Source organism: Macaca nemestrina, chromosome 13 (genome assembly GCF_043159975.1).
Source record: "Macaca nemestrina isolate mMacNem1 chromosome 13, mMacNem.hap1, whole genome shotgun sequence".
Classification (NCBI taxonomy): domain Eukaryota; kingdom Metazoa; phylum Chordata; class Mammalia; order Primates; family Cercopithecidae; genus Macaca; species Macaca nemestrina.
This window is the reverse complement of record NC_092137.1, coordinates 36,524,741-36,539,800: the sequence shown is the minus strand read 5'-3', so window position 1 is coordinate 36,539,800 and position 15,060 is coordinate 36,524,741. Positions and strand designations below refer to the sequence as shown.

At 39.4% G+C, this 15,060-nt stretch overlaps 1 protein-coding gene across 4 annotated transcripts in view; it reads right to left on the bottom strand.

Annotated features, from left to right (window-relative positions):
* Positions 1–15,060, bottom strand: part of LOC105464838 (cysteine rich transmembrane BMP regulator 1) — a 196,452-nt gene that overhangs the window by 37,326 nt on the left and 144,066 nt on the right. For all 4 annotated transcript variants that reach the window (XM_011712923.3, XM_011712925.3, XM_011712926.3 and 1 more), the window contains 3 exons: positions 13,520–13,648; positions 3,155–3,311; positions 869–990 (listed from right to left, as the gene is read on the bottom strand). In XM_011712923.3, the coding sequence (XP_011711225.1) occupies positions 869–990; positions 3,155–3,311; positions 13,520–13,648 (408 nt within the window). The remainder of the gene's footprint in view (positions 1–868; positions 991–3,154; positions 3,312–13,519; positions 13,649–15,060) is intronic.

Here is a 15,060-nt window from a genome sequence, read left to right as displayed (position 1 = left end):
GATTTTATAACAAATGTTACACATATGTTGAATGTATTCAGAATAATCATTCTAGAAGCTTCAACCAATGAGGACATCCTGGGCCCCTTGCAAATAACAGAGTTTGTTCAGCAGAACAATTAAAACAGTGACTAGATTTTTGTTTACTCCAACCCCTTAGAAACACCATTAAGGTGGTAACTGTCCAGTTTTGAAAAATCGTAAAACAAAGTTTAGGAATCTTTTATAGTTTAATCTGTGGATCATGCTGACAACTACAACATACAGGGACAGGCAGCAGGGGTGGAGCTGGGGTAAGGGCAGAAACAGCGGTCAGGGCGCATGCTCAGTGGCTTCAGGAATCTCCCTGGAGAAGCCTCAAGCAGCAGGGATACCTGGGCTCTGTGCTTATTCACAGCTGTGGGCTGGCATGTGCTTATTCAGCCAAAGGCTAAATTCTCATGGAAAACTGTTATCTGGAAATACAGAAGCTAACTTTTGAGCTATACCCACCCTCTAGAACTTTGAAATGGGGATATTTACTGTTGCAATTTTATGGATCGTACTCCTGAACAGAGAGAGGCTCTATAGAGGTTGAGATAATTGTGCTTTACGCTAAAGTTCCTGATACGAGTAAAAAGAGCCAGGAAGTGATTAATTTAGTCAATGTGCTTGTCCATCATACGCTTACTTTACATTCTAGTCTAAGCTTTTACTTCATAAAAATGAAAGGAAAATGGAGTCCTGTGGGACAGTCCCACAGAGACTGACATTTGTGTCAGAATAGGCAGCAATCACCGAAACCATTTCATTTACAGGGTGTCCTTCTGTTCTTTGTTTCGGTGCCCCTGGCTGCTTTGAGGGGGAAGGGCCATGTGTATACACTTACCTCTGCACTTGCAGATAAGACAGCCGTGACTGTCCTGCTGGAAACCCAAGGGGCAGATCTTACTGCATGACAGCTCTGGACATTTCTTACAACGGCAGATGTCACAGCCGTGCTTATTCTTCCTGGGTAATTAAAATTTTGTCAGAGGTCAGAAAATCAAAATGTCTCAAATGATGCCCAAGCACTCAGACCAAGGGTCAATAAAGTGATATTGCTATTAAACAGAATGACTTGACTTTTGCTCTCAAAGACTCCTGGGGTATGGGTAATTAGCACCCTGTGGCCATGACCACCACTCATTCATGACCAAGGCTGAGAGTTGCCCAAGCACTTGTGCGCTTCTAGGACGTGGCTCTCAGAATCCCAATGACATGACTGTTGATTTAATTAGGGAGAGTGGTACACCACAGTAAAAAGATGAATGTGAAACTCCAAGAATAGGAAAGTGAAGGAGATTTTGTTGGTTTATCTGTTTATTCATTTGTTTCTCCATCCATCCATCCATCCATCCATCCATCCATCCATCCACGCACCCACCCACCCCCCCACCCACCTACTGATCCATCCATCCATCTATCTCTCCCTCCCTCCTTTCTGGAAGTATCTACTGCATGCATAAAGTAATTCTTTAGTCAGAAGGTTACATAAAAGGGGCACCAACTGCTGCCTTCATCTTGACACTCCCATGTGGTGTCTGGCCAGGAATTCTCTTTTGGTATGTGTCCTTAAAACATGTGTTCTAGTCAGTATAATATTCAGTTGTCCAAGGTGTCCAACTGGGTCCTCCCTGAATGTGCCGGCAGGAATACAAAGTGAAATTCACAATCATCTAAGAGACTTTTCTCCAAGATGACGGTTGGATTTGAACAAAGCCTTGATTCTGAACTGTCATGATACTGTAGCAAGTGGTTGCAGCTACTATTGTGGTAATACTACTTCATTTTACATGAGCAGTTAGGTTAAAAAATAATACTCTTATTGGCATCATATTCATATTTTAGGATTAAGAATGATGATGATTCATTATTTTATCTGGGGAATTTTAAGGAACAATGTTTCCAATTTAATTATCCAATGAAAATTAGAAAGAAGATCTCTCCCTAAACTAGAATTTTTAAAGGAAGAACGAAAAGGATGACTGACAGAAGATGAGAAGAGATGATGGGTCTAAGTCCCTTATAATTACTAGTACTAGGCTGGGCACAGTGGCTCATGCCTGTAATCCAGCACTTTGGAAGGCCGAGGCAGGCTGATTGCTTGAGCCAGGAGTTCCAGATCAGCCTGGGAAATATGGTGAAACCCCATCTCACCAAAAAATACAAAAATTAGCTGGGCATGGTGGCACATGCCTCTAGTCCCAGCTACTTGGGAGGCTGAGGCTGAGCTGGGAGGACTGACAGCCTGGGAGGTTGAGGCTGCAGTGAGCCATGCTTGTGCCACTGCACTACGGCCTAGGTGACAGAGCAATACCCTGCCTTAAAAAAAAAAAAAAAAAAAAAGAATTTCTAGCACTCACATACACTCACATAAATATACCAAGTTGGAAAGACAGATTGAAATGAAAGACAGCAAAGGAAAAAATATAAATTAAGGTGATTTTTCTAAAGGTATCAACTTGATATAAAGGCAAATACAGGTGCTTATACAAACACTAAAGAAACAAATATGAAGTGTCTATTTCTGCCCTCCCCCACCGGAATAATCTAGATTCTCATGGAGTTTGACTCAATAAGGTGTATTAAAATAACAAAAGTCATGACCCTTATCTCTAAGAAAATTCATAAAATCTAACACTAGATAAAGAAAAAAATACGAAATGCTGACTAGTTCCCAGGTGAGACACCTAGGCATGGCAGATAAGGACGCATTATATTTCAAGTGAGTGGGGGTCGGTCTTCAATTGATCTTAGAGTATATGTTAAATAAATGATCACAGACAGATCCTGGGACAGGTGTGAAGGGCTGTAGCATTTCCAACACTGGGCCCTCACAATTCCGTCTCCTAATCTCACCAGCAGTGTCTAAAGGACTCTCCTATGGGAAAGTCTCACACAACAGGCACAAAGCGTGTGTCTGGCCCACCTCCATAAAAAATAAGAGTTAAATCTGATTCTTTTCTTTGGAGATACAACCTTTTCCGCGCTTTCTGAATCACCTAACAAGTATAGACATTCTGGGCTCAATACATCATAGATTAATTCACAAACAACATATAAAACAAAATGCGTAGAAACATTTCGCCAAGTTGCACTTCATAATAGCTTTTCTGAATTAAGAAATACATACAGCAATCCAAGTGGACAATACTTGTCACAGATTATGGGTCTGCACTTCTTGGGCCTTGGGCGGCACTCACAGATCTCACAGTTTTGGGCATCAGTTAGGAAACCGAAGGGACAGTCCAAGGTGCAGCCTTGTTTACGTTCTGAGCACAGTTCCTCGCCTGTGAAGACACAGAGACGGCAGGTTTCTTCCAAAGACGAACAGAGCAGAACACTTCGATGCTAAAATACCCTCCCCGAATCCTCCACTCTTGCACAGATTCCAATTTCTCAGCTCTACCATGGCCCTGGTTATCATTAAAAAGCACTGACTGTGCTATTTCATGGTTATCACATGACTCCATGCTTTGGTGGTAATAAACAAAATAAAGTCCAACTTTGAAATGCACAGATTTCTAAATGTACCCAAATCTTGTAGGCTCTGAGTGAAGAACAGGCTGATAACTATTACAATTAATGACTCAGATAATTTTTCCATGAACTTTATAAATCACTTTAAACCACTGATGACCATTTATGTTATGTGGGAATTATAAATTTACAGTCCAATTTTCATTATATGTTTTATTTCTGTTGCATGTCCATAATAATGCATGTCCTTTTTTCTTTTTTTTGAGACAGAATCTCTCGCTCTGTCACTCAGACTGGAGTACAGTGGCATGATCTTGGCTCACTGCAACTTCTGTCTTCTGGGTTTAAGTGATTCTCCCACCTCAGCCTCCCGAGTATCTGGGATTACAGGCATGCGCCACCACGCCCAACTGATTTTTGTATTTTTAGTAGAGATGGGGTTTCGCCGTCTCTGCTAAATGTTGCCAGGCTCATCTTGAACTCCTGACCTCAAGTGATCTGCCTGTCTCAGGTTCCCGAAGTGTTGGGATTACACGTGTGAGTCACTGCGCCCATCCCATAACGCCTGTTTTTAAATATTCACATGATAATTACCTTTATGGGTGTTAGATATATATCATATAACACTGCATATTGTATGCAGCATAAGGGATTTCTTACTACTCCTTTAAAAAAGTACATCTCTTACAACATGCTAGTAATTAAAATATTCAGTGTTTTTTCTCTATGGGCTGACAAATACCCATGTATTTGGATATACTTACATAATAGGCTTTTTAGTTAACGAAATGTGTGTGTTGAAAAAAATACTCATATTAATGTTTAAGTAACCACTATTTGAAGTGTTCAAAGTATCCCCTGTTAGCAGAACCTGGAGTGATGTTTAACTCTCCTCTGCTAGTCAGTTACACTATTTTAGAAGAACAAAAGTAGCAATGGTGACTAGCAACATTACTGAAGTTATTAGCCTAATAGAAGTCTTCCAAAATGATTTTTAGAAGGTTATATAAGGCTTACCAGAGAAAAGGGAAATAGAAATGTTTAAGGTTAAAAAAAAAGCATGCTTTATTATATAAATTAAGCAAGCTGAGATCTGTGTGAATTAAATGTAGAATTTGAAAGACAATCAAATTTAAAGGAGGGAAGTTAATATGGTGATGGCCAAAGTATGGCAATATTTGAGTATTGTTCTACATGGACTGGTGAAATGGGAAGCGGAGTCTATTATTGGAATAATGAACACATTTTTATTTTATCTGGACATCCTTTAAGCATGAATACTGTAATAACACATAAGTCACTGGGAAAAACAGAATGCATCTGTCCCCTCAAAACACACTTATAATCTAAAATTAAACCTTAACTACAATGAATAGGTGAAATGGGTCCGTGTTTTACATAAATATTTCAAGATAGCGTCTTTTGTGAATCTTAGTTGGCAATATTTGCATATTTAATTTGCTATCTTTTAAGAAGGAAAATGTGATTTATGGTATAATCTTCTACTCTATCATTATCATAAACCTTTTATTACACATATAAATATAACCTCATGGGCCTGTATTACACTGCAAAGCAACTGATTACTAATTTGCATCCTTAGAAGAGAACTTCTAAATGGTTCATTTAGAAATTTGTAATTATATGACTCGAAAGGTCATAATTTTTCATTCCCCATTATTAAGGGAATGGTGAAAAAAGAAGACTTTATTAGCCATGTTTCTCTAACACAGAGATCTAAATTGTGAACCCATTTTTCTGTCACAAGAACTTTTAGGTCATGACCACAAATGGATTATGTTGGGAAACAGATGAATTAAAAACACCCTGAAAACTTCCCAGAGTCAGTCAATATCACTTGGGATTAAATTCCTTGAAATTTTGGAGCCTGAGCACCTTGGTGCCTTTATTTTTCTGGTCCTGCAATAAAAGGAGTTTTTCCATAGACCTTGATCTAGAATGTGCTTCACCTTTAAAGAAAACTGCTGTGTCTCCATTTAAGTTTAAACAACGTGATAAAAACTAGTCTGTAATCTACCTCTGCTTTGCAATGGAAGGGAATTTCAAAGAAAGGCTGGTGCATTTAAATAAAAATACAGGACATTCATTAGAAGGAGACTGGCTATGCCTCCTACAGTGGGATGCCCTAGTGCTGCCCTGAACTGGGAACATTCCCCTGCATGCTACGCTCTGGCCCATCTACATGCAGCTTCCCAACAGAGGGAGCTCTAGGCCCAGGCCCTGGTATCTTTAGGCACACTGTATAGGGACTACAGTGGTATTTAGTACAGAGTGGGTATTCCACAACATTTGCTAAATAAATGCATCAATGTTCTTGTTACCTACTCCTCCACTGTCATGAAGACTGCCATATTATCAGAGAAATGACAGCATGAAAATAACTTACTCTGATAACACTGAAATTTTCCTGAAATACTGGCACTTGCCAAAACATCTCAAAATACCATCTTCTAGTTCAGAAATAGACAACATTAAAGACTGGAAGGTAGTCTTAAATCCACATATGTCAATTATGAAGTTTTCTTAAGAGAAATGTACCATGGCAAACATTTAAATACAGAGCAGACTGACTGCAGCTGGCTTGAACCTGTAATCCCAGCACTTTGGGAAGCCGAGGTGGGAGAACTGCTTGAGGCCAGGAGTTTGAGACCAGCCTGTGCAACATAGTGAGACCCTGCCTCTGCCAAAAAATAAAAAATTAGCTGGGTGTGGTGGTGAGTGAATGTAATCCCAGCTACTTGGGAGGCCGAGGCAAGAGGACTACTTGAGCCCAGGAGGTTGAGGCTGCAGTGACAGCTATGACTGCACAACTGCACACCAGCCTGGGTGACAGAGCAAGAACCTGTGTCTTAAAAAAAACAAAAAGAAAAACAATAAAAACCATAAATAAAGAGTAGAACAGAGATTAGAAAAACAGTATTCATAGAAGGGTAGGGGTTTATTTGTAAAGCTTCAGTACATCACTTGAGGCAACCATGGAGAAAAAGGTGGCTTTATGTTCATAATTTTTCAGCATTATGACTTTACTGTGATCTAAAACTGCTTTCTAATCCATGGGGAGAAGTTACTATTGAAGAGAAAGTGATGAATAATGGCAAAGTACAGGGCCTGTACACCAGTGCTGGTCGATAGCAACTATGTAGTAAACACTCTGTTCATTCTGGAAAAAAAGAAATGTTTGCTCCTATGCTCAACACGTGATGCAGCTGTGGGGGGCGCCATTCATTCTTTATTATATATAAACACAATGTAACCTCCATGGAGAACACACTGTGGATGGTGCCCCCTAGAGGAGGGCTGCATACTTCTGCATCTCTTCGCTGTAGTACAGCAGGTCCTCAAACAGCAGTGGTTTTGTTCAATGTCATTGGGTCATAACTTTAACAAGGGGAATAAAAATCAGTTCTCGGTTGGGGCCACTCTCTGTGTGGAGACTGCATGTTCTCTCCACGCTGTGTGGGATAAGCATATGAGCATATTAGGTGAACTGGAGTGTCTACATGGTCCTAATCTGAATGTGTATGTGTGTGTGTGTGTGTGTGTGTGTGTGTGAGAGAGAGAGAGAGAGAGAGAGAGAGTATGTGAGAGAGAGAGAGAGAGAGAGGGAGACTGTGTGTGTGTGTGTGTGAGAGAGTATGTGAGAGTGTGTGTGTGTGAGAGAGAGCGTATGTGAGAGAGAGAATGTGAGAGTGTGTGTGTGTGTGAGAGAGAGAGAGAAAGAGAGTGAGAGAGAAAGAGTGTGAGAGAGAGAGAGAGAGAGAGAGTGTGTGTGTGTGTGTGTGTGTGTGTGTCAGTGTACCCTGCAATGGGATGGTGTCCTGTCCAGGGTCGATTCCCACCTTGCAGCTTGCAGAGCTGCTGGGATGGACTCTAGCTACCCTCAACCCTGGCCTGGAATAAACATTTTGGAAAATAAATGAGTGAATAAATACAAATTCTTACAAAATAAAAATGCGTTAAAGCAGGCGATAATCACACAAACGTACAATAAACAATGCAGGACAAAAGGGTTCAGTGAGCCTGCCACAGTGGGTATTGTACGTGTTTGAACTGCATGGCAGAAGGAGGTGCTCCTTACAATGTTTGCTTTGCAAACATTTATTCGTTGATTTAACACAGCACCACTACACTGGTATCACTCACTGATTCAATAAAAATGGGGAATCACCATTGTACTTGTTTTTGGTTAATCTTTCTTAAATGTATATATAACTCACACTTACTTTAACTTTTACTATTAGAAATGTTTTAGGTCTTTATTTAGAAGTTTGGTGATGTTTTCGTGACCAGAAATATAAGGTAGGAATTTAACTCTTGTTTATATCAATTAGCCTCTGGTAAAACTGGTTTTGTTACATGTCAATTCACAAAAGTCATAGTTTCCAAGAATCTACAGAGGATGTTAAGTGAGGACTTACTGTATTTTAAACTCTTAGATACTGGCAATTCCTACAAACCTATTATCAGTTCAGGATGGCCATGAAGTTCCCAAGACTATTAAATACAGAAATGCAACATTACAAATGGTGGTCCCAATTTTGACCCTGATAGGTGTTAGTTTAGAATTACAGTGAAATAAAACAAGGAGCCTGCCTCCCTATATTCAATGCTGCAACCTTCTTGTGATGTTTGATTCAGATACATATTTCATGAAAAATATGAAGGCTCTTTCCTCTCTGCTGACTGATGCAAAATTCTACATGCCTGCATCAGTTTCTAGAAAAAGCATTATTAACATCTAAAATTAAAGAATGTTAAAACTGGAAGAGAAGTTACAAATAATCTGATCAAGTCCACTTGATTTAAAGTTGTGTACACTAAGATGCCAAAAGATTGATGGTACTTAATTCATACAGATGCCTTTCATACAGAGTTCATGTACTAAGCGGGTATATTATGTCTATTAGCAACAGACACTGGTTAAAGAGCAATGTTGTTAAAAGCTTGTATCAATAAAGTGTTAGGTTACTAGTGGCTTTATACCATTTTATTTATTTATTTATTTATTTTTTATTTAATTTTTTAGCTTTATATCATTAAAAATAATTTTAGTTTTAAACTTTTGTTGCTATCGTACTTTTAAAAACATTTTTTATTCTAACCATGTTTTTGAGGAACTGAGTCAGGGATAATGTAAACTTTCTGTAGGTCCTGGATGTATACTACTTTTCTTAGTGTTACAAGAATGTTATTTGTTACAGATTAAAACAGTAAACTACAATATGTTTGAATGAAAGAATTCTGTGTCATATACTTGTCACATACTTTTGAAGGACATGTTTCTACAGGGTTTTGATTTCAATCCTAATGTGACTGTCTACAACAGGCTAGATTATGTTGTATCTCTTTACAACATATTAACATATGACTAATATTACCAACAAATTACCAATGTAAGTCAAGGGTAAGGACTATTTTTAATCTTCTTTGTATCCCTACAGAGCTTAGCCTATAGTAGGCACTCAACAAATGCTAGATGAATAAAATAATGAATGAATGAACTAACAACAAATCAATGAAGACAGGAGAAATATTTGTGGGGTGCTGGCCTTGTTTCAAGAAATCTTGAAGGCCCAGGTGTGGTGGCTCACACCTGTAATCTCAGCACTTTAAGAGACCGAGGCGGGCAGACTGCTTGAGGCCAGGAGTTCATGACCTGCCTGGACAACATGGCAAAACCTTGTTTCTACAAAAAAATACAAAAAAAATGAGCTGGGTGTGGTGGCAGTGCCTATAGTCCCAGTTACTTGTGAGGCTCAGTTGGAAGGATCGCGAGTGTCCTTAGAGGGCAGGAAGAACTGGAGGCAGGGTGATGGGGAGGGAACAAAGTGGGGCGGGGACGCTGGGGCTTTCCATGTCAGCTAGCTTGGGCTGACTCAGAAAAAGATGCTATAAAATAGTTACAGTGCCGGGGGAAATAACAGCCATATGCCAGCCAAAGACTTAGCTTTGTATTCATTCATTTATTTAGTTCTCGAAATGAGCCATTAGTTTGGTACTATTATTTGCCCTTCACATATGTGGACACAGAGTCTCAAAGAAGTAAAGCAACTTGCCTTTATTACCCATGTGCAAGTCAGCATAATTTGTGGTGGACCCAAGATTCAAACCCAGGCAGTCTGACTCCAGTCACACTTTCAGCTTCTGTGCAACACAAAAGCTGCTGTGCAGAGCCTGAGAGGAGAGTTGCATACGATCATAAGAATCTGACAAAACCCAGGACCAGGAAATTTGGTTTGATTTGACTCACATCCCAAAGGTGTGGCTTCCAAAGTTGCCCAATAACTTGGATTGCTAATAGGAATGGGGGAGGTGACAGCAGAATGCTGTATGTCTAGACTTCTGTACAGGACAAACTGAAAAATTCCAATTAGTGTTGAAGTAAGCCTTTAGGTATACGGTGGGGCAGTGAGCGAGATGCCAAGACTAACTCATGTCAAGAAGAATCCAAAATGAGATGGATATATTATTAGAATAGCAAGACCTCAAAGGGAGACCTCAGGCAAGAATGATACCCACAGGCATCTCTGATCCTGAAGGTTTCTTTTATTCACTCAGTCAGTATCTGCTGAGCACCAAGGAGGGCCCTGGGAGACGGGCAGTTCTTACTCTACTCTGGTGTGAACATAAGCCTGGGTTCTGCTGAAGGACCAAAGCTTCCTATTAAAATAATTGAGATTTGTAAGTTATAGACTTTGGCTTAAAGTAGTGATATTTCATGAGTGTTTATGCTACAGGAGACTTTTTCCTTAGGGAAGGTCTTGCATTTTTAGTCATCTTTGTGGCCTTAATACCTAGTATGCTACCTAGAATGTGGCAGGTGCTCTGCTTATATTAGGTGAAGAAAGAAGGGAAGGAAGAAAGACCAGCTATCTCTACAAATGGGTAAAATTTGCAAATAATAAATTTATTGATACAAAATGCAAGAGTCTCCTCCTGTACGTAATTTCTTCCTAAGTGTGAATGAAATGGAGGTGCACTCAGGTAGCACAAGCTAATGTTCCTTTTAAAATGCCAAATAAAACACTAACCTAAAGATAGGGTAAATATGCATCTTCCTTATAGTCTCAACTTGCCAAATGACTATTTGCCAGTGACTATTTGCCAAGGGACATATTTTGACTTCCTTCAAAGGCAGTTGAGGGAAACTGCTTCTTTTAACTTAATGATGAAAGATTCCGTGTGAAGTGACCGAAGTCTTAGATAAGCATGACCAGGTGGCCAAGATTTCACAATAGCAAAACCCAGGTGCAAGTGTAGGTGAGGTGACTGGACACAATGAAATCTGTATTTTTAGACTTTTTAAAAACTCAGAAAAAATGAATATATATGATCCCATGTTAAGAAAGACATAGCTTTCTTAATTTTGTAAGAGGCATTAGAAGGATTAAAACATAAACACTTCATGACAATTACTAATTATCTTGTTGAAAAAACAAGGTTGGCCATTTGAGAAAACCTGGGCTGCCAAGGCAACTCCGTGACCTTGGCTTTCTAAAGGGAGGTATAAAAGGCAACAGGGACTGACCCTTCCCTAAAGAGAATTAAGTGTAGGAAGTCAGGACACCCCGAAATGGATAGAGCCTTATAGGAAATTTAAAGATGGCAGTAACTACAAGCTTAACAAGAGTTTTGTTGTTGTTGTTTTTTGAAACAGGGTCTTGCTCTGTCACTCAGGCTGGAGTGCAGTGGCACAATCACGGCTAGCTGCAGCCTCCACTTCCCAAGCTTAAGAGATCTCCCCACCTTAGACTCTTGAGTAGCTGGAACTACAGGCCCTCGCTATCACGCCTGGCTAGCTTTTGTATTTTTTTGTTGTTGTTGTTGTTGTAGAGATGGGGTTTTGCCATGTTGCCCAGGCTGGTTTCAAACTCCTGAGATCAAGCAGTCCATCCACCTTAGCCTCCCAAAGTGCTGGGATTACAGGCGTGAGCCACCATGCCTGGCCAACAAGCGTTTTATAAACTCAGTTTTAGCACTAATGCCACTGCAGATAGTATGATGGTCACATGTAAACTGAGGAAGTAGAATGGCTTAACACCTATTTTGTATCTTCTTCAAAAAATATTTTCATAAAAGTGACAAATGATTAAGGTTAAGTGGTATGTTAAAGCCTGAGATAATTGATAAATCAGAAAGTGAGCATGTGTCTATATTGAGTCCAAGCCTCTGAGCCATGGTAATTATACCCACAGGACCAAAGCCTGCTTATTACAGAACCACTATTATGTTTGAGAGAGATCGAAGAGAATGGAAAGAGATTTAAGAAAATAGGCCAAATGTCAATTCAAAAGGGACAAAATATTCTAAAAACTACACAACTTGACACTCACAACTGAAAATTCTTCAGAAATAATTGTTAAATATATGATTTGTGACATTTAAGGGGAATAAAGCACTGACTACCAGGAGCCAGTACAGATTCTGGCAAAACAAGCCAGGCCCCTATAACTTCAGCTCATTTTAAAAATAGAGTTTCCAGCAAAGGAATGCTCTGATGTATTTTGTAATATATTTTGACTTCAGACAAGATACGGGCCAAGTGTTTTTCAAGATTTCTTGTGGAGATATATGTTGTCAGCTAAATAACTCTACTCAAGGAGTGATCAGCTATGTTCACCATCATTCTGCAGGTCTTTGTCCTTGGTTCTGTACAGTTTATTTTAATTCAGTGATTTAGATAAGGACATGTAAGCTGTGCTTATTTAATATAAGCTGGGAGGCATAAAGCATAAGATCACATTGTCAAGATTCAAAAATATCCCAAGTAGTCAGAAAATGGTTTAAAGCGATTAGGATAATTTATTGTTATATTTGGCTGGGTATATATTATCACTAAAAAAAAAAAATCAAAAGTTCTATTATACAACAGATAAGAACCACCTAACAGCAGGTGATGTAAAAAAGTTCCTAGTGTTTTTAGCTACTTATAACTTCAATATCAGCCAACGAAGTGCAATTCAAGGAGCTAATGCAAACTTAGGCCACACAAGTAGCACTGTACTCAGTAGACCAAATTTTGGAATACCTTTTTATTTTTGAGACAGTGTCTTGTGCTGTCATCCAGGCTGGAGTACAGTAATGCGCTCTCAGCTTACTGTGACCTTTGTCCCACCAGGCTCAAGTGATCCTCCCATCTCAACCTCCTGAGCACACCACCATGCCTAGCTTTTTTTTTTGTATTTTTGGTAGAGACAGGGATCTCGCCATGTCGTTCAGCCTGGTCTTGAACTCCTGAGCTCCAGTGATCTGCCTGCCTTAGCCTCCCAAAGTGCTGAAGTTATAGGCGTGAGCCACCCTGCCTGCCTATTCTGGAGTATCTTGATTGTGGGCCACGTTTTATGTAAAGACAATGACATATTGTGTGTCAAAGGATGGAAAAGATCAAGAAAGTTCTAGAAACTGTCACCCGAGGAATGGTCAAGGGGAATGAGGATGTTTATCCTGGCAGAAGAATTAGGGGAATTCAAAATGGTTTTAACATATATGGGGTGTGTGTGTATGTATTATTTTATTTTTTTCTGGAAGAAATGCAATATACTCTTCTGTACTCTAAAGGGCAGGGCCTAGACACTTGATTGGAATCTACATGGAGCCAGAGCTGGGGTCAACAAAGTGAAGCACAGTCTAAGGATTATGGCTGTCATATGTGGAATGTGACACTGTGTGGGTGACCTCCTTGTCACTGGATGACCTGGCGAGTATACTAAAGGGAGACCCTTCTGGGTGGCTGGAAGGATGCACTCCAAAGTCATTCCAGGTGGCACTCCTAATGCAACTGGACATCAAGGAAACAGAGACAAAAACCACAAAAAAGAAGCAGCTCCTTTCTCCCAAATGATTATGTATTTGTTTGTGTTAAAAACTTTTTTCCCCCTTTTTTCAGGTTGTCAAGGGAATGTCTGAACAAGAGTGAAAAAGATATTCAATTACACAATCTGCTTTGACAATATCATATTAGGCCTCAGAAAAAACATACAGTCTTCTGTCTACTCACTGTTTATGCACTGACAGGTCCGACAACCATTGTGATCGCGTTTGAAACCATTAATGCAGTCCTTCCCTGTCAGAGTGCAGTTTGATAATTCCCCACAAGCAGGTGGATCAACTGTGATGATGGTTGGTTCTAATAATAAATAGAGAAAAAAATAATCAATGAAACATATGGTTATCTTTTAGATGCTATTCAATTTTTGAAATTCCACACCATAATGTTAAAAAAATCGAATCAACAATTGTCATCAAATCCTAAACTTTTATGCTCTAGTAATATCTTTAACCCCTGAAACAGATATATTTGTGTTCAGATTTTTGAAAACATGAACACTACTTCTTTGTGTTTGAGCAGTTCATGCAGTTTTTGGTACCTTCACACAATTCTTCTCTGATGGTCACCACTACTGGAAGCAGACAAGAGAGGTTAAAATGAACTCCATTTAAATTGTTAACTGCTCTTCTATTTCTTCCTGATGTTTTCCGGTTTGTTTTTTATAATAATCAGGATACAGCTGTCAACTATCAATTATCTCACTCCCATTCTGTAATACTTCTAAAATCTGTTACTATTTTTTTTCCAAATTAATAAATCAGTTTTTGAGACTAGTTTAAAACACCTGAATTTCTTTTATCTTTTATGTGACACTCCCTCACTTATGACAGATGATACGACAGATAACTATACACTTATCCTCAGGGCCCAGGGACTTGTGGGAGTGGCAGAGGGAGATACACGCATTCAGGAGAAAGAGTGGGCAGCCATGCTGGGAATAGGGCACGAAACAAAGCCAGACCAGAGGCGACGCTTTACCTTACCTGCCACATTAATGAAGAACTGCCTTGGGTAATAACAGTAACTACATATACTTACATAAAGCACAGTAAGTGTTTACATAAGGTTTAAAGTGCTGTTCATAAATGCCTTCCAGCTTTACCATATTCCAGTGAGGTGGGTGCTATTATTATCCTCAATTTACAGATGAGGAAATCTAGCACACTGACTTGCCCATGGTTACAGTATTAGTTTGTGGTGGACCCAAGATTCAAGTCCAAGCAGTCTGACTCCAGTCACACTTTCAGCTTCTGTGTGACATAAAATCTGCTGTAATGATACCTGTTTCTCAACGCATCAATAAGGAACAGTTTATAAAATGCCAGGTTGTGAGAATGGTGTTGCCAAAGGAAACAGAGGCACTGACAAAGTTATGCAACATCTTTTCAATCAAAATATAGTAACGTCTTCAAAGTAAGCTGTTGCTCACAATATCTTTGTGAAAGAGCTGAGTACAGAATATCTCTACCTACATTTTCACAGATGGAAAATATGAGGTGCAGAGGGGGTAACTGGCTTATCTAAGTTTACATAGCAACTCAGTAGCAGGCTGGGAATAGAACAGAACAGAGGTTCTTAACCTCCTGTCCAACACTCTATCCATTAGTCCACACTGTCTTCTCAAGTTTCATCTCCTGTTACCAGGGAAGAGAGATCAAAATAAGTGTTTTAGCTGCCACTGCTGAGATCAAGAGTTCTAAATTTTTATC